Genomic DNA, 27,118 nt, shown 5'->3' on the forward strand with positions numbered 1-27,118 from the left:
TTTTTTTTTTTTTTTTTTTTTTTTTTTTTTTTTTTTTTTTTTTTTTTTTTTTTTTGTTCAAGTGTTCTTCTTAACCAATTCGGCATTTTCGTTTTTAGAAGAAACTCGGCCATCAGTTCCAGCAAGAATCCCGTATTTCCCCTTTCTGGTCAAATTAGTGCACTCAAATCCAAGAGTTCCGGCGACCGCCCTCTGAATGTAATTCGCCACCTCAATCGCCGATTTCCCGCTGCTGCAGGTCATTTCCGCCGGCAACTGATTCAGAAACGTGATATCGTAAGTCGGCCTCGGATTCATAAACACGAAATATGGATCCAGCAATTTGTGTCCATTAACCGTCGTTCCGAAGAACACACTCTGTTTCGTGTTAATGGCGACGGGGACGATTCTGTCAGTTAACTCGGCGAAAAGAGCACTAAATCGCAACAGAAATGGCTCTCTGCAAGTCGTTCCTTCAGGGCAAATCACAAGGTCGCCATCTTCAAGAAGACGTTTAATATGAGCCGCATCTTTCTCTCTGTCTCTCGATAGCGCCACGGCCTTAATCGGAGAAATTATTTCGGTGAATTTACTTATACTGTAAGTAACGCAACTGATTTTTCTGCCTAATGCGACGGCGATAATCACTGGATCTAAGACGGTGCGGTGGTTGCAGACGAAGAGGACGCCGCTCTGGCCTTTCTTCGGCGGCGGCGGTGGAGTTCCCTTAACATTGATCTTAATTCCAAGAAACTTGTAGTTGTACCAAGCGATTCTTTCCGGCAAGGGGATGTTGGTGTAGACTCTGAGAATTGAAAGCATTACGCCGATCGGAAGCCATAAAAAGGTCAATAGCGCAGCCAGTGGCGTCGGCCGTTGCACGAATCGGCCGTCGTGGAAAATAATTGGACTCAAAAGCTCGTTTCTCGGTAATGGCTCCCTGTTCGATCTTGGCACCATATATCCTTCCTGAAAATTCAACATCGTTTGAATATATGAATTAAAACCTCTGTTCTTATTCACACATTTCTTTTTCAATTTCAAATTAAATATTCAAAACTATGATAACTAATTCACGTGGTTGAAATGCGTGACGAAGATTCGGATGCGGCACGAAGATCTTGTGGTTAATTAATTATTAATCCCTTCCAAGCTAAATTTTACTCAAATATACTGTTCATATATATAATTTTATATATACCTTGCAGATTGACATGAACTCATGGTCAGTTTCTCTATCACCGAGCCCCAAATCCGGCAAATCAGCGCCAACTTCCTTAACAAGAGCCGTCTTCTTCAGATCGCCGACGAGAACTCCAGGTTTCTTAACAAATCCAGTAGCCCTACCGGATTTGGTAATTTCAAGCTCTGTTCCAATGACTTTATCAGCGCCCAAAAACGTCTTCACAAACGGCTCCACCATAACCCTAGGATTCGCCGTCACAATCAACCTCTTTCCAAACGAATTAAACACGTTCCAAGTTTCAGGATTAACATCCTCACAGTAAAATTTAGGCAAAACAGAACGAGCCACCATTTCGATATCGGCGACCTTCAATCCAGCAAATGCAACGAAAATAAAAGCCTGAATGGCAACAGATTCAGAGAAAAAAAAGTAAACAAAGTAAACAAACGGCACAGAGACGAGAAGAAGAAGTCCCCGGAAAATACTCCCGGCTTCGACAGCCACAAGCATGAAGTAAGGAAAAGCGCTTTGCGAAAGAAGCAGAGTTCCGTCTAGATCCGCAGCCACCGTCTGGTTTTCGCGTCCTGCGGTGGTGCATTTAGAAATGGCGGGGAATTGACGGTAAGCCCCCATGGAAAATCGAAGAGAGAAATGGAGAAAGGTAAAGAGAGAAGAGGAGAAGAAGGGGTATATAAAGGAAGGGTAGGCGGAGATATAATGAGAAAAATAATGGAAGAAGGAAGAAGCATGTGGTTGAGAGAAATGATGTGTAAATTGATACTAAAAGCTATAACAATTTGGAGTGGTTGAAGGTGGATAATAACGCCTACTTACACATTGAATTAGCCTACTTTTTTAGTTAGTTCATAAGCGCCGCCCCCTCACCGCCGCATTTAACTTCCTCCGGCCGTCGCTCAATCTCTCTCCATTGCTTCATCCTTTGAGCTTCACATACTTTCTCAACAACCATATTTATTAGGTTCCTTTGTCTTCCCACCTGAAATTTTCTTTCCTTTTTTTTAATCAAAATTTGTGGTGTCAACAACAGCCAACCAAATTATTTCAATCCTTATACAACAAGAAAACACCCGAGAGTTCGAACCAAACCATAATTCCCGCGTTGCAACCATCCACATTGATCTTTTAGTTGACTCGAGTCTAGCCTGATGGTTTAACTAGAATGAGTCGATAAGAGTGATCTTAAAAATAGGATGACTAAGAAAGAGCTAAGGTAACTAGTCATTTTATTCAGTCTCGTGAATAGTCATTTTAGTCATTACTTTTATATTTTATTGTAACAAAATCGAGAACGTAACTTTAAATATATAATAATACATATTAAATGTGAGCATATATCCAAACTACATGAATATAATATGAAAAATGATGAAATTAAACGTGAAAATGTGGATTTATGGATGAAAATAGGAGAAGCCATCTCTCAATTCGTCTACATTTATTTTTACAACTACCTACAACAACTGTTTTTATATATATATTTTAAATATTATAATAATTATTATTTCCATCAACCCAATATGGAAATAATTTTTTTTAATAAATATAATTAAATATATAATTACGATATAATACGTGCATATGCATGTGTATGAAATAAACTTACAAATATCACGTATATAATAAAAGAAATAAACTTACAAATATCACGTATATAATAAAAGAAATGTCACGTCATTAATTTATGAGATTAAAAATAGATGAGAGGAAACGGAACATGCAATTGAACTACCTACGTCGTTTAATAACCAAAATAGAATCAAATTTAAAAACATTATTCTAAAATGAATTTAATCGACCTAACTTAGTGGCATTTATTACGTCACAAAATGACTCGAATTTAATACTCCGAACTATCCAACCACAATTTTTCCATATCACTTTCGAATTCTTTCCGTTTCAAAATTAGAATGATGCCTAAAATTTCTCTCACCACTTTTGGTTTATTTAATATTTAAACATGCAAAAAAATCAACCAAAAATGTATTATTTTAAATTTGTCGTTTTAATTTTAAAATTTATATCACGAAATTAGTTTTTTTATAAAATAATATTACAAATATAAATATAGTTTTTAATATAATAATTATAGAATAATTAAATCGTTTCGTAGATAACTATTTATTTATAATAATGAAATGTTTCTTACATTAATGATTTGTCACTTATAATATCAATTAATATGATATGCGATTTATTTCTAAGGCCAACAAACCTATGAAAAATGTCAAATTTATGGTTTAATTCATGTGAATATAGCTTTTATTATTATTATTATTATTACTAGTGCAACTAACATAGGAGGGCTTACGATTGGGCCTTTTACTCAAGTTTAGGCCCAAATTTATTTGAAGTCCAATTCTAATTGGGCTTAAATATGGGCCGACCAATCTGTTCGAGCCCAAACCATATGGATAAGCTCATCTGGACTTGAATGGTATTGCTCTGATCACTGTCTGATGGTAGAGAGCCGCCAGTGCTGCTCCGATCAACGGCCCTGCCCAGAACACCCACTGCCCCACACAAAGGTAATAGTAATTTTATTTATGATTTTAATAATTTATTTATTTTTAAAATGACATGCTTACATGGTCATGCCAGGCTTGGTGGCGGTTGTAAACGAGGGCGGCGCCGAGGCTTCTGGCCGGATTAATGCCAGTTCCGGTGATCGGAATGGTGGCCAAATGCACTAAGAACACCGCGAACCCAATCGGCAATGGAGCCAACATCTACAAAACAAACCACGAAATTATTACTCATAAATTTGCTTTTGATCATAACAGAGAAGCTCATTAAGCTTACAGGAACATGGGAATCTCGGGCGTTTCGCTTTGCATCGGTGGCTGAGAAGACTGTGTAAACAAGAAGAAATGTGCCCATGATTTCAGCTCCGAGGCCGGCTGTTTTGGAATAGCCTGCATTGATGGTGTTAGCTCCGCCGCCGACGGTTACAAATTGGGCGTTTTCGAAGGCTTTTACGACGGCGGCACCCGAGATGGCGCCTAGGCATTGCATTATTATGTAAAAGATTGCCCTTGTTAGAGAGAGCTTCCGTGCCAGTAATAGCCCGAATGTGACGGCTGGGTTTATGTGACCACCTGAACTATCAATCTTTAGTTAGAAATTACGACTCTACGTAATGACATGATATTATCTATTTGGTTTTGTTTTGCTTTGGGTTTCCTCAAAAACGTGTCGTACCAATTAAGATGTATTTCTTACTTATAACCCATGATCATTTTCTAAATGAGTGGACGTGGGTACCTGAAATACCAGCGGTGCAATAAACAAGAGCAAAGATCATGCCGCCAAAGGCCCAAGCAATGCCTTGGACGCCAACAGTGTTGCACTTATTGGGAGATTTGGCGACTCCCATTACTGTCAAAATAGTCACATAAAGGAACAGGAAAGTGGCCACAAACTCTGCAATTCCAGCTCTGTAAAACGACCATGACCTTAACTCCCCCGCTTCAACCAGCGGCGCCGGCGCCGGCTCTCGGTAGTCCTTTGCCGCAATTTGGGTCTGAGCTGCCGTCCCAATCGGCTGCCTCTCCTCGAACCTGTTGGCTCCAACTCTCACATCTTCGTCTCTCCCTTCCATTTTTTCACCTCAAAACAGAGCCAAAATGTCTGTTTTTAAGGTGTAATTTCCTTCTCTTGTAAAATGGAAGTATAATGGAAATGGGGATTATAAAAAGGGCTCTTCTTCTCTAAGGGGATGAGTGAGTTCGACGATGGTGGGGCAACAACTTGGCGTAGCTTTCATGCTAAGTTTGGTGGGATAAGTCTTTCTTTTTACTCCCACCTTAAATTTTTAGAAGACTCATTCATATTGTCTCTTCTAAAATAAAATAACACGAATTTAGTCGTACACGAACATATTGGATCCTTCCCCCGTCTAATCGATATGGGATCTCCATTCCCTTTGGGGTCCAACATCTTCGTAGACACACCGTTCAAGTTCACTGCTAGCAGATATTGTCTCTCTCAGTCTTCTCCTCTTATCTGAAAAAAAAATTGCACATATTTAATATATTGAATTATACTATATTATTTATATATATATATATTTGGTAGGGCACATGTATCAAAATTTGCTGCTTTACCGACACCGACAAATTTTGAGATGTGAAGAATGGTCTTGGGATCGAGTGCTCAGGAGCTAGAAGGTAACATGCTCATCTTCTGCACTGTCCTTTCTTCTCATTATTTAACTTTATTCGCTTTATTTCAAATATTATATATATGTTTTAGAAGCTTAAAGTACTATTTTGCATTCAACCATTTTTATTAAGTTGAATCTAACATGGGTGTTGGAGTAGTTTTTCCTTTAGTTTTCTTCGGTCGACTGCGGTTACATGCCAGTGTTCATTGGTTCATGTCGTCGTGGACATCGGCATTGTGACCCCATCGTCAAAGCTTGAACAAGGAGGAAATATCACAGGGAAACCACAATTTGAGATTGCTAATGTGAAGGGAACAGTTCTACTAAACCAGATCTAATCAATTAGGTCAGCTCGACCCATTCAGTCCAAATACTTTCTTTCGTTCTAAATTGATCTTCAAGGCCAATAGGCATCAATCACCCTTGCTTTAGATTGACTTTCATGAATTTAGTTAATTTAAGTTTTTATTTATATATCTTTAAGTTATTAAAAATATGTTTGAATCTACTTTCATACACGATATGATTGTAGTGATAAAAAATAAATTTGGTTTAATTACACATTGTGTAATCAAGAAATTAGCCACCAAAATCATCCAAAGGAGGTGATGAACGACATGTTAGGCCTAACAACCCAATTTGATTCATACAAGTCCAGGGCCAACTTGTGTATCTATCGGCTTTGGGCTCACATCGACTGCCAGAACCCAATTTGATTCATATAACAGCTTCTGTTTTGAAATTGAAAGCCCAAGTCAAACCAGCCACCAAATAAAATAGCGTAAAATGTGGACACAAACTCATATCCAACAGAGAATCCTCATGGTGTTCTTCCAATGTCTGCCATATTCATCAAATCCACAAAAACAGGGGAAGAACGGTTAGTGGAGACATACTGATACACAAGCTGGAACGCAGTGCTCAACCAAAGATAATCTTTTAATACAAAAATGGATGCCTTAATTTAGAACAGTTTGAAAATTTTCAGAAACTGTGCGAACTGATGAGAGTAAACTAACCAAGACATTCAAAGTGTTCTTGAGATTGGTAATGGAGGTTTGGCTGAAAAAGAGTGTTTTGTTATGACCCGAAACCGGAAGGAGTGCAAAAAGAAAAAGGATAAAATAGACAGGTCTGCACGTGCAGAGATGATTAAAAGCTTTTCCCTTTAATCTTCCTTTTTCCAATGGAAAATCAACCAACTTTTTAAAAAAAAATCTGCCCACTTTGATGATCCAGTTCATCCATAATTCAACACTTCTATTTGAATTGGTGTTCCCTCGCCCCCCCTGAATTTCATGGCCAACGAGAAGAAGGAGAAGGAGAAGAAAACAGCAATCTATGCTTTCTTATATCATTCAATGGAGAAAGATTCACGTGGGTTGAGACATTCTCAGTGCCCACTTTAGCTCAGAAAGAAACATCAATTTTTTTTTAATTAAAATGGATCATAAAGTCAAAAAGATACCCTCAAATTCGGTGGTTCATGTTGATTTGAAGAGACAGGACCATTCTGATTATCCTTAACAGTATCATCAAATCTTTCTTCTTTTTTTCTTTTCTTTTAAATTCCTGTTCAAGTTAATACAGAGTGGATTCTGAACTATCCCATGTCTGCTTCAGACTGATTGACATCCAAAAGCTTTGTTTTTTTGGACCAATCTTTCCTACCTTTACCTCGAATCTATTTCCCCTATAAGCATCCATATCCAGTTTCAAAAATTTCCATTCTACTTTGAAATTTGAAATTAAAAGAGAATGGATCGGTAAGTGGATAACAATTTTGTAACTCAAATCTATGAAATGAAAAAGAACTAAACTGACTAATCTAATAATGGTTAATTAGGTTCAGGATGGAAATTCGGCTACTATGGATTGGCTAACAGGGAGGAGGGCCATGTGAAGAGAAGCTGAGGTTCCACTCGAATGTTTGTCTTCAGAGCCCCCATTTCTTCTTCTTCTTCTTCTTCCTCCTCTTCCTCTTCTTCTTAGAGGAGGGCCATGAGAGGAGAAGGTTATGTTACACTCAAATGTCAAGGAGGAATTATTCTTTATAAGGATATGAAAATCTCTCCCTAGCAGACGCGTTTTAAAAACCTTGAGGAAAAGCCCAAAAGGAAAAGCCCAAAGAAGACAATATCCGCTGGAGGTGGGCTTGGCCGGTTACAAATTGTATCAGAACTAGATACTGAATGATGTGTCAGCAAAAACGTTGGTCCCGAAGGGAGGTGGATTGGAGGGTCCCACGTCGATTAGAGAAGAGAACAAGTGTCAGTGAGGACGCTGGACCTTGAAAGGGGGTGGATTGTGAGATTCAACATCGATCGGTCGTGGAAGAGAAAGAAACATTCTTTAGAAGACTGTGGAAACGTCGAAAAAAAAAGCACAAAAACAAAATATTTGCCTGCAATATTTGTTGTAGAAACAATGATCCGAAATATGAACAAGATCCGTAAGAAATGGGGCCTGTGTAAGGCCAGAGTGGGCTCTCCCCTCTTGGCCAAGGCAATATTTGAAACAATTGGCTCAGAAAAATTAGCACCTACAGCATTTAACTAGGAGTGAGCAATTTTCTTCGACATCCTATTAGGAATTGGACCCATCAGTATAGTAAGAGATAATGGGCTCTTATCTTGTTTCCCCATTTTCATTCACGCGTGACAATGGCCTCTCTTAGCTCAGAAGCTCCAAATGGGGGTTTTATAATTCCTCTATGGAGTAAGCATCTGGATTGCTAGAACTCAAGAACATACAGACTTGGGTTTGAAACGGAGAAGGCAGGCAACAGGTTTCGGTAGCCATATAAATCCAAAGAAAAACTCAAACAAGAGTCTTTGAGATCATCATCACCCAACATATCAAACAGGTGGAAGGTGGAAGACATTGACAAGATTGATGGCAACAAAGTTCTTGGGAAAATTTACTCTACGGTTATCTTATCAAAACCAACTTAAGAATATTTGTTCCAAGGTAAGAAACAGATCATAATGCTAAGGCAACTTGCAGCAACAAAGTCGTAGAGAGGCTCACTCACAAACAAGCACCATCATCATCTCAATCAAAATCAACTTAAATTTGACATTATTTGTTTAATTCTACACAGCTCAATGAGAAACAACAGCATGATGCAAATACTGTCATGACCAAAATCAACTTAAACTTCAGCATGTTAGTCAAATTATGAGTCCAATTATAATGATTAATTAATGTAAAACAAACATCAGATCTTAACAATATCATTAACCACTAACTACCTAATTTCAAGACCACCCCTCATCAAATTCTGACTAACATCACTGGCAACTTTGTTTTTTAGCAAAAACTTCTGTTTTTTTTCTTTTTTTTTTCTCCTAGACATTTCATCAAACACCTAGAGTGCATCAGACAATTGACGAACAAATGAAGCAACATGAAGGGAGTCGGAGAGGGGTGGCAGCCACTTTTTCGGCGTGCATTGAGGCCAAATTCAAGTGACTTCCTCCCCCCCTCCTGAACCTAATTCTCAGAGATAAAAAAAATTTAATCATGCGGGTAATGACATACCGTGCCGCGCTTTCCAATGACCATCAAGCCGCTGCTCACATGCGTATGTATGCTTAAAGTTAGGCATCTGACATTACTTCCAATCAAACTCATCAATACCTTCTTTCCAAAATATTTTTAATCTCTGCAACAAATTCATACTTCCATTGCAGAAATCAATTGCGGGGCCATGTCTTTCTCCCGCTTTTCATCGCATTTAAGTCTCAAGCTACTCGCAGCGAATTTTCATCCTCGGTGGATTTTGGAACGCCCAATCCTCTGAGCGAACAAGAAATCGCCACAGTATTTCACTGTTTTTGATCTCGGATGCCTTTTGACTTTTCACATTTACATACGGAATCGTCTTTTACATAATCGATTAGACCAATTCAATTAGGTCAAGAAAAAGATTCTCTGTAAATCGACCTTTCACATCTTCAAACGATGCTCTGATCTAAATTCATTCTTTATCTCGGCTACATAATGATCTCAAATGATGAACGGACCTATAAAGATATGAATTCCAAGAAAATTGTTAATAAAATCCCTTTAATTCAATTTTTGTACCAAAAAAAAAAAAAAACTATACTCTTCATATTTTTTCCCATAGATTTGGTGGTTGGATTGCCGTGTCTAATTCGATTGCTTTCAAATTTATCAATTATTCCGTAGAGATAATTAGCATTCCATGTCGATATCATGAAAACAAAATTGTAATATCTATGAACATTAATGTTTCATCGACATATCTACTTAAATATACATAAATTTGAAACATACCAATATCTACATCGACATTGATATTTTCACTCTAAAACTCCGTAGAATTTTTTGAATCGATCAATCTTCAATCATCATCGGAAAAGAAACATTATTCTTTTACGAAAATGTGGTTCTCCAAAGAACGCTTGTCTTATCCTTTGAGCATGCTTGTCGTTTCATTATGATATTAATGGACTCGATGTCACATTTCGAAAGGGAAATGCGTGTATTATTTATTTACATGACTTCGACTTGTTTTAAGAAAATTAATTATTTTATAATTGATTTAATTAAATTAATGGTGCATTAATGAAGCAAAAGCATTTTAAAGATTTAAATTATTTTTATTAATTTATATTTTTTTTAACACAAAGTCAAATTTTGTCATGATAAACGCTCCCTTTTTACTCCAACCTTTGTAGCTTTTTTTTTTTTTTAATTAAATATTAATTATAAGTGTTTGGTTAAATTTATGTCAAAATTTTTAACACCATTTAATCATTAAAATATTAATTATAAAATTTATATTTTTTTTTAATGTTAAATTGAATAAATATGTGAAATTAATATTTTATTTCCGAATAAGCACCGGCAAACTTGGTTGATGGATTGTGGGGTTATGGGTGTGTTGGGTGAAATTTAATTGTTGAATTAATTTGGGCATCTAATCCCTGTCAGTGTAATTATGGGTAGGGAATTTGAGGACGGCGACATCTTGGGTGGCAGCGCCGCCGCAGACGGTGGCTAGAAAAGCTGAGAAAAGAGGTGAAAAAAGGAATGGAAGTGATGAGTATTAATGATGGTGAATTTAATGAAATGTCAATGTTACACGCTGCAAAGCTTACAACTTTTTGGAGTAAGGAGTGTTGTCTTCCCACGCATAAAATCCTCTCTTTTTTTAGCTTATTTGTAAAAAGCAAACCCAAATTTAATTCCCTTTTCTGTTTAGGTGCGACCGTTCAGATTGAAACCCTGAACTATAAGTGGAAGAAGAATTAACAGTGGGTCTCTTCTTTTGCTCGTTATTGTGAGACTCCATATCGATTGGAGGGAGGAATGAATGTCAGGGAAGACACTGGATCCTGAAGAGAAGTGAATTGTGAGATCCCACCTGAATTATGGACCCTAGAGAGAAATGGATCATGAGATCCCACCTGGGTTATAGACCCTGAAAAGAAGTGGATTGTGAGATCCCACCTAGATTGTGGACCCTGAAGAGAAATGGATTGTGAGATCCCACATGGGTTATAGACCCTGAAGAGGAGTGAATTGTGAGATCCCACGTGGATTATGGACCCTGAAAAGAAATGGATTGTGAGATCCCACATGGGTTATAGACCCTGATGAAGATAAGTGAATTGTGAGAACCCACATGGGTTACAGAGTGGAATGAAACATTATTTATAAGGGTGTAGAAGCCTCTTCTTAGTAGTCGCGTTTTAAAAACCGTGAGACTGAATGCGATACACAACAAGCTAAAACGGACAATATCTACTCGCGGTGGGCTTGAGCTGTTACAGTTATTCAAATTACCTATTATTATTAGTGACGGAACAAATGAAATTGATTAGGCATAATTTGACCCTATTGTATATGATCGTAAATTGAGAATGGGTATGGCATGCTCTCATTCATTCATAACAAGAGGAACAACATGATACATGACAATCATGAGCCAAGGCATTGAGCCGTGAGGGTAGGAATTTTTGGACCCCTCCATGAGATTGGCACCTAAATATTTATAAATAATAATTAAAAAAAAAAAAACAGTGATAATATAAAGAAAAGAACACAATGATTTGAAAGGTTGGATAAATAAAATGTATATGAAATAATAAAGACAGCCAAGAAAGTTAGGAATTTGTCTATTACATCCTAGTACTACAACCTAAGTCGGAGGAACATACTTTTAATTAATATTAGGACACTAAGCTTAGCTGTATTATTATAATAATATTATCCATACATAGATTCTCTTATTTAATCATTACAATACTAATAAAAATATAAAATTTAAAACCCGAACCAATTTAAGTCACAACTTTGTAACATTCTAGTTATCGAGTCGAGCATAATAGGAGTTGGCTTACAAAGGCTAGTAAATTCGCAGGAGATAGAGGGACCTAGGAGTTGAGGGTATGGGTCAAATAATGAAACGGGGTCATAATGAGAAAGGGATAGTCCCTTTCGAAGGGTCCAAACGAACAATGCTTCTTCCCCTTATCGTAATTCAGTGTCTTTATTTGTGGGGTCATTTTTTCGACACCAATTATTGAACCGTGACATATTCTTCTTACCTCTGTTTGAATTCACACTCTTAACTAATTAAAAGGCTATTGATTCCATATACTCTATAATCTATACCAACTATTATTCTTTTTTTTATTTATTTATATATATATCATTAACGAACAAATTCACGAAGATTCAAAAATTTGGTATTAGTCAAACAAATAATAATTTATATGCTATTTTCAATAGCTTCGATATCATATCGTATCGTTTATTTATAGAAATATTGGATGAAGACAAAGAAAATACAAATATGATTGAAATTTTGGTCTTCAATTGCATCATAAGAGGAACGTCCCCATTGTTTCATTCTTTTATTGTGTGGAATTTAGAGCAAAAAATAAAAAAATAAAATTATTAAATTCTCCATCCCCATGATTGGAAGTGGAGGCTGATAATTAATATGCTAATTATGATTAATATTGTAATAGGCTATAATAAGCAAGGTTAAGGATTATTAATTATTATTTTATTTTCCCGGAAAGGAAAATGTTAATTTTCCCGGGAAACAAACATGTGTTTTGGGCATGATTTTGATGGATTCCATTTATCTTTATTTAATAAAATTTTAAATGTATACATTTTTTTAATATAATTATTAAATGGAATTCTCATAAGCAAAATGATTAATGGGTCCATAACAATATAAATTTAAGAAATATTGCATTAAACAAATACAATTAATTCATAATCCCTTGATTAAAAGAGGTATGAATCTAAACCTACCTTCCAAAGGACACCGACCCTAAGCTCATAGAAAGGCATCTTCCGTCCCTTGGGTTGGTGGGCAGGTCCCACCACCTTAAAACTTAATTTATATTTTAATAAAATTTGATTTATAAAGTTTATAAACTTTAATAATATCATCAAATCTAATAAGCTTTTTTTTTTTAATTAACTAATTTAAATTAGATATAAAGTCACATAAAAATGAAAATATCTTTAAAACTTTGGTTAGTGATGAGACTATATAGTATATAGGGTGATGATGTGAGATTATTCCCTATCCCACTCTTTCGATTCCACCTTCGAACTGAAATTACATCATCTATCATATGCTTACCTATCTTTATATCATATCTTAAAATATATTTTCCAATTAATGCCCTCTCCATTTCACCATCATCATCTTTTTTTTAAGGGTATTTTGGAGATTTCCATATCATTAGAAAATTGTGTTTTGTTATCCTCCTCAATTAGTGTGGGGCCCAGTATTCTCGCTGACACTATTTCCTTTCTCCAATCCATGTGGGAACTCGCCTAATCCACCCCGCTTTGAGGCCAGCATCCTTATTGGCACACTATCTCATGTCTACCCCATTTGGGGAACAAGCCCCTCGCTGTTGGATGATGGAAGTCCCACATCGGCTCATTTATGAGTCTATAAGTGACGAATTTAACTCCATTGGAGTGAGGTCTTTGGGGAAGCCGAAAGCAAAGCCATAAGAGCTTATGCTCAAAGTGGACAATATTATACCATTGTGGAGAGTCGTATTCGTCTAACACTCGCTAGCACATAGTCCGGTGTCTAGCTCTGATATCATTTGTAACTGTCCAGATCCTGGAAGATATTGTCCTTGCTAGAGGAGGTTTCCATACTCTTATAAGGGTGTTTTGTTCTCCTTTTGACGAATGTGGGACGTCTCATTTTATTTTTCAATATCACTAGAAATTAAAAAATTTATATAAAAAAAAATGAAAATTACAATTACAAATTAGGATTATTGATAAAATAACGAGTGGAGTGACGAAAATGGGCCCAGCCGTATAATGGAGCCGGCGGTAAATGGGGATAGCGTTGATTTCGCGCGTGTATATGGCGGGGCCAATTCAGCTCGGCTCGACGGCAAAAACCTTGAGCCGAATTTAATATTAAATTAAGTTAGAATTTCGTCCTATAATTTAAAAATTTTAAATTTCTGACAGTGTAGGAACTAAATTAAATTATAAGTTTGTAATAATAATAAGGATAAAATTAATTAATAATTTAAGAAAAACAAAAACAAATATTTGGTCGTTGCGGCTATGATTTCAGACATGGGCCTCCATTAGAAAGTGCCGGCTCATTCGGCGGTCCAATTGATGGAAATCCAAGCCCTATCTTTTTGCTTCCACCTTCATCTCAAGCGCGTTGTCTTCAGTTTCCTAAAGAGTACAAAGGAAGGTGAAGCTCACGCAACTTTTCGAGAGTGTGTCTGGAATCTTTACGTTAGTGGAGACGTGGGACCGGAGGAGTTCAAGGAAACTATTTTAACTAAATTGACCGCGATACAATGCAATTATACAAATTAATAATAAATAATCACAAAATTAACAAACTAAACCATATATTAAAGATGTCAATATAAATATAAATATATTTATATCAAAATTAAGACACCAAACTAACTCATGAATTCCAAAGAAATGGGAAGATGTAAGAAGATGTTGGCTAAGACATTCTCATATAAAGTCCGACTGATTTAGAAAATGATCATGAATTTATAATCGCTATAGAACTAGTTGTAAAGCCTAAAGGAAACCCATCAAACCTTATGCTCAAAACCTTATGCTCAAAGTGTACAATATCAACCCATACATTGCTTCAACTCGGTGCATTCATTCATCCATTCATCCATCCCTCCATTCATTCATCCATTCATCCATCCCTCCCTGTTTATATATATATATATAAACCTCTACAAGTACACCATATTTTAGCCATAAAAACACACACAGAGCATTCTTTTAGAAAGAAACAGACAATCTGATCTTCCATTTGGTTTGTTTGTGCTTCTTTTGAGGTCTTTGAATTCGGCGGTGCCCTTTCCTTTTTGCTTCTTTTTATTGCCATTTCTGTAGAATTTGGTGGCGCATTAAAGTCCAGACCTTTCGTTGAGTCCAGCTACTTCATCTTCTTTTCTCTCTCTCAACGCGTTTAAGACCCATTTCAAACAGCTCCTTCCTCTTCAATCCTCTGTTTTCGCTCTGTTCTTGATCTGTCAGAGAGATTCAGAGACGCATAGCTTAAACTACTTCTGTTTGTTTCTTTTGAATTTTTGTTTGTGAAGACGATCTGGGTTATCTTCAATCTTTCCACGAAAGAGACATTTCGAACAAAGGTTATCAGTTTCTTTCGATCATTCTAAACTGAAGTACCCAAAAGCTCTGTTTTTTTGTTTCTTCCGTTTGTCTCACTTACTGTCTTGTTTTTTCGTCAGGTTTTTTGGGCTTTTTAAGAAACCAAAGACAATGTTGCCGCAGAAACAAGCAGAGGAAGCCATAGTTTCCAACTTGAACGAAACAGAGCATGAAGGGAAAGAAGAAAGCAATGATTCTCAGGCCATGTTCGGTGTCAAGAACCTCCTCTGGCATGGCGGTTCTTCTTGGGATGCTTGGTTCAGCTGCGCTTCTAATCAAGTAAAGAAACAAAATCAAACCCATTTTTTTAAAGCTTTCCCACGAATTTTTTCATGTTGTTTACACTTTTTTGTTGAATTTTTTTGCAGGTTGCGCAGGTTCTGTTAACTCTGCCGTACTCATTTTCTCAGCTGGGAATGCTTTCTGGGATTCTGTTTCAGGTGTTCTATGGAATAATGGGTAGCTGGACGGCTTATTTAATCAGTGTTCTTTACATTGAATATCGAAGTAGGAAGGAGAAAGAGAACGTGAGCTTCAAGAATCATGTGATTCAGTGGTTTGAAGTTCTTGATGGCTTATTGGGACCGTATTGGAAAGCCATTGGCCTTGCATTTAACTGCACTTTCCTCTTGTTTGGATCAGTCATTCAACTTATTGCTTGTGCAAGGTTACAAATTTTTGCCATTTTTATCATTTTTTAGCGTTGATTTCATCTGGGTTTGCTTTGTTCTGAGGATTTTTGTTGGTTTTTCAACAGTAATATTTATTACATCAACGACCATTTGGATAAACGGACATGGACTTACATTTTTGGAGCTTGTTGTGCTACAACTGTTTTCATTCCTTCTTTCCATAACTACCGGATTTGGTCGTTTTTGGGGCTTGGAATGACCACTTACACCGCTTGGTATATGGCCATTGCCGCTCTTGTCCACGGCCAGGTACTTCCTCCGCCGCCGCCGCCGCCGTCGCTCTGTTCTTCTTTATCTTCTTGTTTATGGGAGCTTAACTTTTTTGGTTCAAATTTTAGGTGGAGAATGTCCAGCACTCTGGACCCAAGAGTTTGGTTCTGTACTTCACCGGCGCCACTAACATTCTTTACACATTCGGAGGCCATGCCGTCACTGTGTAAGCTTCATGGAGTGTCTTAAAGCAATTTTTGAACCCAAAATCTCTCGTGAAAATCTTTAAACAAAAACTTTAACCCCAAAATCCCAAATGTTTTCAGTGAAGTTATGCACGCGATGTGGAAGCCGCAGAAATTCAAGTACATCTATTTGATGGCCACTCTGTACGTTTTCACTTTAACGATTCCCTCAGCCACCGCCGTCTACTGGGCCTTCGGCGATCAGCTTCTCAACCACTCCAACGCCTTCTCCCTCCTCCCCAAATCCGGCTTCCGCGACGCCGCCGTCATCCTCATGTTGATTCATCAGGTAAAAACCCGATATTGCACGGAAGGTGTTTGTGAAAAGTCCCCTGAGAGAAATTCTTACAAATTCGTTTAAATTCTGACATGGGTTTATCTGGGTGCAGTTTATTACGTTTGGTTTCGCTTGTACGCCGTTGTACTTCGTTTGGGAGAAAGTAATTGGAATGCATGATACCAAAAGCATTTGTTTAAGGGCTGTTGCGAGGTTACCAGTAGTGATTCCTATTTGGTTTTTGGCTATCATTTTCCCTTTCTTTGGGCCTATAAACTCCGCCGTTGGCGCTTTGTTGGTGAGCTTTACAGTCTATATTATCCCCGCCTTGGCTCATATGCTTACTTACAGAAAGGCCTCTGCTCGACAGGTGAATTCCTGAGCTCTTCAATTTAATGCATTTCATCAACCCTTAACCAAAATCCCACTGTTTCACTCTGCCCCCACACTGCATGTACTGTCATTTGCTGCCCCCACTGCTTGTCTTTTGGTTGTTTCTTTGTTAGCTCATGTGATTCATATATAGTTAAGGTGCATTTTTGTATAATTTAGCTGAAAATAACATATCCACTTAGTTTGAGTTAAACATAGGATTATGATATCATGGGTTTCAACAAAATGTATGTTTTAATTTGATTATTCTTATAAATTTGATGTTAAATGTAGAAAAGCATTTATGGGTTTGATATAGAAATGTTATCGGATAATTGAAATAGGTGATAAGTCCTTTTCATATAGTTATTGGAACGACTTGGTCTCTGTCACCATTAATATACCAAGATAAGTACCTTACGGTAAAAACAATATTAATCTAATATACTTTGGGGAATATTGTTTAAATTTGTTGTTGTTTTCGTCCTTTGCAGAATGCAGCGGAGAAGCCTCCGTTCTTCCTCCCGAGTTGGGTCGGAATGTATGCGTTGAACGCGTTCGTGGTGGCATGGGTTTTGGTGGTTGGGTTCGGGTTCGGAGGATGGGCTAGCATGACCAACTTTGTTAGGCAAGTCGACACCTTCGGGCTCTTTGCGAAATGCTACCAATGCAAGGCTCCGCCATCAGCTGCCCCTGTTGTTGCTGCTGCCCCTCATCACTAAACCTCGTCCTCGTCCTCGTTTGTTCACTCCATATTTTGTATCATACCAATGGGTGAAAATCGATAGCTTTTTGCCTATGTCCCTCTCGAGTGTGTTAAATTAATGGCTCAAATTTAGCTAAGTAATACTTGTAGCTCATTTAATACTTTGTTTAAAGAATCTTATCTGGTTCATTCTAATTAAATGGAGAAAGTTATAAATATTGTAAGCTTGATTATTATTCCATTTGGTAATGGAAATTGAACTGCCAAATTGTCACATGGTTCGCACGTGGCTTGCACATGCATTCGCACATGTTCAATTAATCCACCGGATCTTCAAATTTTAATTGATTATTTATAATTATTTGATTAAATTATATAATAAATATTATTATTAGAATAATAATTGAGTGGGTTGGATTGGACTGGACTGCTCCTTTTGACCCCGCTGATTAATTCTTGACTCAGATCTCCAAATATCTTATTTAATTTAATTCATTCCAATATTGTCCTTTTCCTTTTATTTTTCTTTTAAATAATTTAAAAAGGTTTACAAAAGCCCATTTGGAGAAATACAGCTGTGGATTTGGCCCACTATATGATGGGCCTATTTTTATTTGGCCCAATATATGATGGGCCTATTTTTATTTGGCGCAATAAATGATGGGCCTATTTTTGGCCCACTAGAGTATTTTGGGATAAATGGGCCGCGCTGGCCTTGAATAATAAAAGGAATATTTTATTTAATTTTTAAAAGCCTTCTCAATATTATTATATTGATATAAAAGGTCATCGGCCCGCCAAAATTTTACATTTCTTTGATCTCTGGTCTTTTACATAGCTTCGTGATTCGGTAATGGCGTCCGCTTCTACAGTTCCCGCTTTCGATTGCTTCTCTCGGTATCTCTATCTTTCTCATTGCAGGTTTGCGCTTCGTATTCTTGATCAGAGACACAAGGAATTCATCTTCTTTCGATCTCTGTTCTTTCACTCCTTCTGGTGTTTCTGTTCGTAATTTCCATTAATAGACTTGTGCCTTCGTGTGTCGTTTTTTCATTCATGTTTTCGCTTACTTGCGCTTCAGTTTGTTGTGGCGGAGGGGATGAAGTAGCAATGAGGGAAAGCGATTTAATCCTTGGTGTGGAAATTTACGCAAATTCGTTGTTTATTTATTTTGGTGTCGCTTTCCTGAATTAGTTGAGTTTTCTAGTTGAATATTCTTCTCGTGGCCCATGCTGCTTGGACTTTTGTTTTTCTAATGCAAAAATTCGTAGGCGGCGTTCGGGCGAGGAGTACTCGTACTCGTTGTTGCTGTGTCTCCTCCAAAGAAAGATAAAATAACATGACCACGAGTTAATTGACATTGGTTTTGACGAGTCGATATTCTCCAGCTAAGCAGTTTTTAACGTTATTTCTCTTTAGTTTTGGAATTAGTTTGATATGATTTTACTTGTTCATGTTGCATTTGCTCGCATAATCCAACCACTTAATTCAATTGAACCTATAGTTTCCGACTGATTCTTGTAGACTTCTGATATAATTATCCAAACATGGTGCCTACTGTCCTTTAATGTGCCGTTTACTTTTTTCCTACTACTTTAGAGAGAGACTGGGTTGAAAAAGAATCAGAGAGTGATTGTTTCAAATCATGGTATTGTAGAAAATAAGTTAATGAATACAATGGAGAAGATTCAAACTCTTAAACGCCTAGCAAATGAATGCTATAATTTGGGGAATTTGGATGAAGGAGATACAATTAGTCATGATCGCTTTACGATTCTTGTGAGGAAAATGCTTTCACTTTATTCTCGATGAAGATTTTCGGTGTTACTGTATGAAATAAATTGTAGTTTTTCATGCATCTTTACATTTGTTCTCGTAGAGCTTTCCCTAATTCTAAGTGTATTTGCAAATTATGCAGTGAGCAGAAACTAATCTTTCTATGACACTTCCCTTCTGAATGGTATAGCTTTTACTCTGCTTGTTCCATAGGTGTATTCCATAAGCCTCGTCATTTAGCTGAGCTAGCATTGCTTTTGCCCAATTTGCAGAAGCTCGGTTTCCTGGCTTCTTAAAAAGTTCACCAATCTTGGTCCAGTCCACTGGGTAGAATGCTGCAGGAGGCAATATGGTGACGTTAAAACCTGGTCTAGCTCCGGCTCCTGTTACCTTTGCTATTACTCTGGAGACCAGAAAAGGTCCATTATATCCCCATCTGCTCCCATCAAAATTCGATGCAAAATTTTCCATGAATTTCTCTAGAAGTGGATGCTTCTTATCAAAAACAAGAACAGCATTATTCAGTCTAGTCCAGTTCTTAGATACCGGATCAATACTTTGAGCGCCAATACAGTTCTTCAAGCCCATGAAAGACTTCAAAACAATAAAATCTGTATCTATGTAAACACCTCCGTACTTGTATAGGACTGTAAGTCTCATCAGGTTAGATAGATTCTGAGCTAATGGAATCTGACCTGGGTCTTTTTTTCCTCTCTTCATCTCATCAAACCAAGTCTCAACAGGGGTGTTTCTGAATAGAGAAGGCAAGTCCGGTGTGATTGCCAGAATTTTAAACCCATGATCAAGTAGAGGTTGAAGAATCTTGTAGCCTCTTTCTGAATCCAGCGTTCTTGATAGAATAGTTAAGCATCCACGGGGGTGAGACTTGAAAATGCTTTCTGCTGCCAGTAGTTCTCTTCTTCTGAAAGTCCTTGTTGGAGATATCCATGTCATGAAGAATCGTGTCTCACAATCATGGCTGAGAAACTCCTGAAGTCGATTATGGAACTGCTGCGTGAAATTGTTTGACTGCAAAATTCGAAAGTCGGGAAGGTGTTTCCTAAACCAATCAATTCTTGCCTTTTTTCCTGAAAGATTGAATGGAACTATCAAGGAATCAAAAGTTCCACTATCATCGTCTTCTTCTCTGTTTTCTGGCGAGGACTTCAGTGGCTCTTGTGTTACACACGTAATTGTTGAGTTTGAATTTTTGTTCTCATTTATGGATACTGTTCGAATCGAAGCTTTGTAGATTATGCCATCTCCACATAGAAAGATGATGATGGCAGCAAGCAAGATGGTTGGCAATATGGGTGATACAGTACACCTTTCAGACATTTCTTTCTGGAGGTTCTTCCCACAAGATGTGAAGTTTGGGATATGCTTAATGAGGCTATTTGAAAAAACTCATGATTAGGACATCTTTTTTGGCGATTACACCAATGGAGGAAGACATAACTCCAAGCAAAATTAATTTATTCAGGTTGCTTGCTTGGTCTGCCGGATGAGGTTGATCAGATTATCGTGAAGTCAACTGAAGGAAATAGAATTGAAAAGGTCAAATCTAAATTTTTAAGTATAATGACGAATGCTTATCCCAAAGGTGGCGTTCTAGTTATATTGATCCAACGGTCGAGAGGATGAAAGCGTTGAAGTCTCAATCTTCTCTCTGTGGAGGGAAGATTGTCACTTCATGAAATAACTCAGCTATTACAGTTTGGGTTGACCTGCTGCTGAAAATTTCTGTAATTACCTCTTCAAGGGTGAAAAAGGAGGGGAAAAGTTTAGGATTGCACAACCACTCACCCTCACTGAATCCATGAAGCAAAGAATAGGAGAAAAAAAAGACCATTTAAGGAGAAATATTGGTAAAGATTTTATTGATGACTATAGCTATATACAAACTATAGAGAACGAAGAAAAGGTATATATATATGGTTTCTGTTTACCAAATATAATCTATATTTCTGTCAAAATCTCTATTAAATCTTTACGAAATATCTACTATATATATTTCTGTCTATCTTTGCAAATTTCTACCATATCTATATCTACCATCTCTTTTATTATGCATTAGGAAATATTTACCATATCTTTACCATATTTTTTATTATGCATTACGAAATATTTACCATATCTTTTATTATGCATTACGAAATATGTACCATATCTCTACCCTGTCTTTTACTATGGATCAGGCTACATATCCCAAACAAAAAGTTTAGTGGATTATAATATCTTATGTGGGCAAAATGAAGGCAAAGAACGTTGAATTAAGAAATGATGGCTAACAGGAATTAAACCAGAAGGGATGATAACTATATATCAGCTTATGTTCTTGACCAAATTGCGTAAGTTTTGTGCAACATTGAGGATTAACTTCGAAGCATATAACTTGCAGGTTCGTTTACTTGGTTATTTGAATTAGAATTCATCAAGGTGCTTCCTCCCTTATCTGTTTTCCAAATTGTTTTTCTGCAGGTATGGCTTATCATTGTGGAAACATACATGCTGACATGTTTGGTGCTCATATATCTCAGAGGAACCAAAATAAGGTACACAGTTTAATTTACAAAAATGCAGCTTGTTCAAGTGATGAGGTAGGACGAAATATTATTCAGATTCAAATAGAAAAACATAAGACTAATTATATAGGTTCTATAATTAGTTTCATTTACGAAATAGTAGTTGAGAAGATTTAATAAGAAAAAAAAGAATTCTTCAAAACATTTTTATTGTGTTTATATTAATTGAATACATTTATCATATTGTTTTCATTAAAAATACTTTTTATTTTGTAAAGCTTACGATATATGGGAAATAATTTAGTAATAAAATTATGGGTGGTTGGAATTGAATTAAAAAGGTTTTGAAGCTATATGTTACTGCTGCACAACTCACTCAATTTAGACGAACAAAAAAACCAAGATAGAAAAAAAATGCTAGGAAAAGTATAAGTAAATATCTGGCTCCGACTGATCATTTTTTGTGGTAATGTACACCCCTCATGTTGGTGTTTTCTTCTTAATTATTTCGTAATTATCCTGTTTTATTTCCAAACAGAAAATTATTTTGTAATTGCTATAGTTTCCATGATCATTAACCATTGGTAGGTCAATAACTCTCAATTAAGTTATAATTGGAAATCAAACTAAAAGCCCTTCTTCAGTTCACCAGATTCAGGCAACCTCGGGCGACGATAAAACAAAATGGAGAAATCTCCACCTCCATTGGTAAAGAACCCAAAGCTAAGATCCGAATAGAAATTAAACGGTAAGAAAAGTTCACCAAAAACAGAGGAAGCTTTAGAAACAACAGATTCTTCAGTTCTGACCAAATCTTTATACTCACATCAAATCCACATCCTTTTAATCAATTTCCTTAATTTTTCTAAACTTGTACATGTTTATCGAGATTTAAAATACAATATTATATATAGTATAATTAAGTCACTCATGAAATAGCCCAAACAATTTTAATCTATTTGAACCAAATTTTGGTTTCAAACCTTTAGCCCCGTCCCTCTCTCTTTTGCCTCCCCTTCCACACGCCATGTTTATTGCCCCATAGACTTTAAACCGTTGATTTGATTTCATGCTTTGCTTTCTTTCATAAATGCATTTTGATTGTTGTAGCTTTATTCTACCATGACATTGACCTTGACTTCGTGATATTTTTAGAATCAAATAAATAATTTCTACAATAATAATAATGGTAAACTCAAATGAATTTTAATTTTAAACTACTTTATCTATCTGTGTTGTATAAAAGTATTTAGATAGAGAACTCGTCGAGTAACGGTAGAACATGAATATTTTTTAAATTAAAAAATATATATGTTTCTAACTTGATCTCATTTTACTAGTATTCCTCTCCTGAGCTGAAGCCTGAGATATTTGAGAAGAATTACTATTACTAGTCTTCTGCCCAGTGGGATCCAAAGCTAAGATAATGGAGTCGTCTCAACAAAATTCACAGCCACCAACCACTCAAAGATGCCATTGCCTATAAATTCCATGTAAGCTTATCCTTGCAAGTAAACTGATAAATTCACTGTTTTCTTTTTTCTTTCTTGTTATCAGAAATCAGGATGGGGAACACTCGCAGCAATGTGAAGCGGATTCTGTGTATATTTTTGTATAATATCTTTTTGATGTCTATGATGTCAGGTTTGGCAAAATACACACCAACCTCTGGAAATGAATCGGATCGCTTGGCTCTACTTGACTTAAAAAGTAAAGTATTCAACGACCGACTTGGAATCATGAGTGCTTGGAACGATTCCATGCATTTTTGCGATTGGGTTGGCGTTTCTTGCAATCAAAGCATCAGAAGAGTTGTGGGTTTGAGCTTGGAAGCTCGAAAGCTGAGTGGTTCGATACCACCTTCTCTGGGGAATCTTACTTATCTCACTGAAATCAGATTGGGAGACAACAACTTGCATGGCCAAATTCCCCAAGAGTTTGGTCGACTGCTACGATTGCGTCATCTCAATTTGTCTTTTAATAACTTCAGTGGTGAGATTCCAGTGAATATAAGTCATTGCACTGAGCTGGTTGTTCTGACAATTGGTGCCAATAGGCTTGAAGGTCAAATTCCATCCCAATTCTTCACGTTAACCAAGTTGGAGCTTCTCGGGTTTGGTGTCAACAATTTGACTGGAACTATCCCACCTTGGATAGGTAATTTTTCTTCAATGCTTCGTTTGTCATTCGCAAAGAACAACTTTCAAGGAGACATTCCCAATGGAGTTGGACGTCTGCATAGATTGAAATTCTTCACAGTTTATGGAAACTACTTCACAGGGTCAGTGCCGCTTTCAATCTATAATATAACTTCTTTGAATTATTTTTCTGTTACTCAGAATCGATTGCAAGTCCTAGTACCACCAAATAATGGATTTTCTCTTCCCAATCTTCAGATTTTTTATGGTGCTATCAACAATTTCAACGGGCCTATTCCCACGTTTTTTGCGAATGCCTCAAGTCTTCAAGAAATAGATCTTTCTGAGAATAATTTCACTGGTAAAATACCTGAGGACCTGGGGAACTTAAACGACTTGGTGTTACTAAATTTTGATGACAATAGACTTGGAACTGGGAAAGTTGGTGACTTGAGTTTTATCAGTTCCTTGACTAATTGTACCAGTCTAAGCATACTGGGTGCTGCTGGGAATCATTTTGGTGGAGTATTGCCTCCATCTATTACCAACTTGTCAGACCAATTCACAAGCCTAACCTTAGGTGAAAATATGTTAAGTGGAGGCCTTCCAGTAGGGATTGAAAACTTGATTAACTTGCAAGTTTTCGCTGTGGAAAATAACTACTTGAATGGTAGTGTCCCTCTCAATGTTGGTAAGCTTCAAAACTTGGCCAAATTGTATTTGCAAGGTAACAAACTAAGTGGGCCAATTCCATCATCCATTGGTAACTTGTCCTTGATCATCGAGCTTCGTTTGAATGATAACGAACTTGATGGAAGTATACCACCAAGCTTAGGACGATGCAAAAGACTTCAAGCTCTTGACCTATCTAATAATAAGCTAAGTGGTACCATACCCGAGGAAGTTCTCAGTCTCCCTTCCCTTTCACTCTTTTTGGCCTTGGCTCAGAACTCACTCACTGGTCCATTACCAGCTCAAGTGGGAGAATTAATTAGTTTATCTGAGTTGGATCTGTCAGAGAACATGTTATCAGGAAATATTCCCGAAGACCTTGGTAAATGTATTGGCCTGATTCATTTGTTTTTGGATCATAACCTATTTGAGGGAACAATTCCTCAATCTTTGGAAGCTTTGAAAGGTCTAGAAGCACTTGATCTTTCAAGCAACAACTTGTCTGGGCCAATTCCCCAATTTCTTGACCAGTTTCTTGCACTCAAGTATCTCAATCTATCCTATAATAGTCTATGTGGTGGTTTTCAACACTTACATTTACCTTCATGCATGCCTAACCCAACACATTCATCCAACAAGTTTCTGACAAAAAAGGTGTTAGCCTGTACAATATCTACAGTCACATCTGCCATTGTTATTTTGAGCATCCTTCTTGTGTGTTTAATGCTTAAGAAGTCGAGGAAGAATGCTTCGAATTCATCTTCCAACTCCAAGGATTTTCTATTGCAAGTTTCCTACTTACAACTCAGTAGATCAACTGACGGGTTCTCTAGAGACAATTTGATTGGTTCAGGTAGTTTCGGTTCTGTGTATAAAGGTTCTCTGTCAAATGATGGATTGATTGTTGCAATCAAAGTTGTAAACCTCCAACAAGAAGGTGCTTCCAAAAGTTTTGTTGATGAATGCAAAGCTCTTGCAAATATACGACATCGAAATCTACTAAAGATCATAACTTCTGTCTCGAGCATCGATGGACAAGGCAATGAGTTTAAAGCTCTAGTTTTCGATTTCATGTCCAATGGAAACTTGGACCGTTGGCTTCACCCTACAAATCAAGGGGAGAATCAAAGAAGGTTGAGTCTTATCCAGAGACTAAATAGTGCCATTGATATTGCTTGTGCATTAGATTATCTTCACAATCATTGCGAAACACCTATTGTTCACTGTGATCTAAAGCCTAGCAATGTATTGCTGGACGATGATATGGTAGCCCATGTAGGGGACTTTGGTTTAGCAAGATTCATGTTGGAAGGCTCAAATGATCAATCATCTTTCAGCCAAACCATGTCACTTGCGCTTAAGGGGTCGATCGGGTATATCCCTCCAGGTATTTTTCTTCCATCCAAACTCCTTTAGATCTTGATTTTCTATACGTATAATAATGGATGAGGAATTGCTTGCAGAGTATGCCACTGGTGGTAGAGTTTCCAGTGAAGGAGATATTTTCAGCTACGGAATACTACTATTGGAGATGATCATTGGAAAAAGACCCACAGACAGCGCGTTTCACAGTGGCGTAGATATTCATATGTTCACTTCAATGGCATTGTCTCATGGAGCGTTGGCCATAATTGACCCTTATTTGCTATATGAAGAAACACGTTGTCAAGAAGAAGAGAAGGAAGATAGAATACAAGAAATAGCAATAATGATGGGTGAAGATAATCATGGTAGAGAAACTGTACCAAGATGGATGGAGGAATGTGTAGTTTCAATAATGAGAATTGGGTTATCATGCTCTTCAACTGTGCCTCGAGAAAGAACGTCCATGAATATGGTTGTTGACGAATTGCAGAAAATAAGAAGCTGCTATCTCAAGTTTAAGAAGGCACTGGGTTCCTGAGAGACAAAATGATTGTATTTTGGCCGCAATGGGTTCCTGAAGTAGCAGCAGGCAGCAGCACCATTAAACTTCCTTAGTTATGTGTCCTTTGAATAGTCCTGCCAAAATTATCAATTTTTTTTTTTCTCTTTGTCAGATGAAGAAATTCATAAGGTCACCAATGCTCTAAACCCTTCAAATCTTACGTAATTCAACCGTTTCCATGACGTCCAAAAAATTCGGATGACGTCATTATCCAATTAATTTTAAATAAAAACAAGGGAATACTACTATTTAAATATATATATATATATATATATATATATATATATATATATATATATATATATCCCATAAAATACTTTTATTTAATAAAGAAAAAAGCGTTTTTCTATTTTATTATTAAATATGTCCTCTTATTCGGAAATTTTTTTTTATTAAATATTCGGAAAAAAAAAACTTTCAAATTTAATCTTGAAGTCGATTTCGATTAAAATAGATAAATAATAATAATAATAATTCCCGATTATATTTATAAAATGTATAGAGGAAAAGCTAATGAACAAAAATTAAAATTTA

The 27,118-nt window shown here is 36.7% G+C and overlaps 5 protein-coding genes and 1 long non-coding RNA gene across 8 annotated transcripts; 2 read left to right on the plus strand and 4 right to left on the minus strand.

The window, feature by feature from the left end:
* Positions 1-41: 41 nt before the first annotated feature.
* Positions 42-1,846, minus strand: LOC111800026 (glycerol-3-phosphate 2-O-acyltransferase 6-like). Its single transcript, XM_023683602.1, has 2 exons — positions 1,181-1,846; positions 42-948 (listed from the first exon to the last, which is right to left on the minus strand). Exons 1-2 carry the CDS (start codon positions 1,796-1,798, stop codon positions 58-60), a joined length of 1,509 nt encoding a protein of 502 aa, XP_023539370.1. The 5' UTR covers positions 1,799-1,846; the 3' UTR covers positions 42-57.
* Positions 1,847-3,415: 1,569 nt separating this feature from the next.
* LOC111800027 (aquaporin PIP1-2-like) lies at positions 3,416-4,842 on the minus strand. Its single transcript, XM_023683603.1, has 4 exons — positions 4,448-4,842; positions 3,986-4,281; positions 3,772-3,912; positions 3,416-3,696 (listed from the first exon to the last, which is right to left on the minus strand). Exons 1-4 carry the CDS (start codon positions 4,782-4,784, stop codon positions 3,604-3,606), a joined length of 867 nt encoding a protein of 288 aa, XP_023539371.1. The 5' UTR covers positions 4,785-4,842; the 3' UTR covers positions 3,416-3,603.
* A 1,004-nt stretch (positions 4,843-5,846) lies between these two features.
* Positions 5,847-9,405, minus strand: LOC111800028. The gene is made up of 2 exons (XR_002815948.1): positions 8,892-9,405; positions 5,847-6,188 (listed from the first exon to the last, which is right to left on the minus strand). It is a non-coding gene; the product is annotated as an uncharacterized LOC111800028 (long non-coding RNA).
* Positions 9,406-14,611: 5,206 nt separating this feature from the next.
* Positions 14,612-17,782, plus strand: LOC111799533 (auxin transporter-like protein 2). The gene is made up of 8 exons (XM_023682889.1): positions 14,612-15,025; positions 15,125-15,323; positions 15,413-15,711; positions 15,802-15,985; positions 16,075-16,172; positions 16,273-16,480; positions 16,581-16,838; positions 17,335-17,782. Exons 2-8 carry the CDS (start codon positions 15,156-15,158, stop codon positions 17,560-17,562), a joined length of 1,443 nt encoding a protein of 480 aa, XP_023538657.1. The 5' UTR covers positions 14,612-15,025; positions 15,125-15,155; the 3' UTR covers positions 17,563-17,782.
* Positions 17,783-19,325: 1,543 nt separating this feature from the next.
* On the minus strand, positions 19,326-21,140 carry LOC111800313 (lactosylceramide 4-alpha-galactosyltransferase-like). The gene has a single exon (XM_023683944.1). It carries the CDS (start codon positions 20,658-20,660, stop codon positions 19,440-19,442), a length of 1,221 nt encoding a protein of 406 aa, XP_023539712.1. The 5' UTR covers positions 20,661-21,140; the 3' UTR covers positions 19,326-19,439.
* Positions 21,141-21,167: 27 nt separating this feature from the next.
* LOC111800314 (putative receptor-like protein kinase At3g47110) lies at positions 21,168-26,749 on the plus strand. Of its 3 annotated transcripts, none has more exons than XM_023683945.1 (7): positions 21,168-21,246; positions 21,521-21,723; positions 21,804-21,877; positions 22,492-22,595; positions 23,188-23,340; positions 23,492-26,044; positions 26,121-26,749. In XM_023683945.1, the coding sequence occupies exons 6-7, from the start codon at positions 23,587-23,589 to the stop codon at positions 26,558-26,560; spliced, it is 2,898 nt and encodes a 965-aa protein (XP_023539713.1). In that variant the 5' UTR covers positions 21,168-21,246; positions 21,521-21,723; positions 21,804-21,877; positions 22,492-22,595; positions 23,188-23,340; positions 23,492-23,586; the 3' UTR covers positions 26,561-26,749. The 3 variants fall into 3 exon arrangements, with proteins under 3 accessions (XP_023539713.1, XP_023539715.1, XP_023539714.1); XM_023683947.1 differs by having other exon boundaries at positions 22,500-22,595; XM_023683946.1 differs by lacking the exon at positions 22,492-22,595.
* Positions 26,750-27,118: the final 369 nt, after the last annotated feature.

Source organism: Cucurbita pepo, chromosome LG08 (assembly GCF_002806865.2).
Source record: "Cucurbita pepo subsp. pepo cultivar mu-cu-16 chromosome LG08, ASM280686v2, whole genome shotgun sequence".
NCBI classification, from domain to species: domain Eukaryota; kingdom Viridiplantae; phylum Streptophyta; class Magnoliopsida; order Cucurbitales; family Cucurbitaceae; genus Cucurbita; species Cucurbita pepo.

Coding starts and splice junctions, on each gene's coding strand:
- LOC111800027 (XM_023683603.1), bottom strand. CDS start 4,784: ATGGAAGGGAGAGACGAAGATGTGAGAGTTGGAGCCAACAGGTTCGAG. Junction 3,913..3,985: donor CCCGAGATTCCCATGTTCCT/GTAAGCTTAATG, acceptor TTTGTTTTGTAG/ATGTTGGCTCCATTGCCGAT. Junction 3,697..3,771: donor ACCAAGCCTGGCATGACCAT/GTAAGCATGTCA, acceptor TGTGTGGGGCAG/TGGGTGTTCTGGGCAGGGCC.
- LOC111800314 (XM_023683945.1), top strand. CDS start 23,587: ATGAGTGCTTGGAACGATTCCATGCATTTTTGCGATTGGGTTGGCGTT. Junction 26,045..26,120: donor GATCGGGTATATCCCTCCAG/GTATTTTTCTTC, acceptor AATTGCTTGCAG/AGTATGCCACTGGTGGTAGA.
- LOC111800313 (XM_023683944.1), bottom strand. CDS start 20,660: ATGTCTGAAAGGTGTACTGTATCACCCATATTGCCAACCATCTTGCTT.
- LOC111799533 (XM_023682889.1), top strand. CDS start 15,156: ATGTTGCCGCAGAAACAAGCAGAGGAAGCCATAGTTTCCAACTTGAAC. Junction 15,712..15,801: donor CAACTTATTGCTTGTGCAAG/GTTACAAATTTT, acceptor GTTTTTCAACAG/TAATATTTATTACATCAACG. Junction 16,481..16,580: donor TCCTCATGTTGATTCATCAG/GTAAAAACCCGA, acceptor ATCTGGGTGCAG/TTTATTACGTTTGGTTTCGC.
- LOC111800026 (XM_023683602.1), bottom strand. CDS start 1,798: ATGGGGGCTTACCGTCAATTCCCCGCCATTTCTAAATGCACCACCGCA. Junction 949..1,180: donor AGTTCATGTCAATCTGCAAG/GTATATATAAAA, acceptor TTGAATTTTCAG/GAAGGATATATGGTGCCAAG.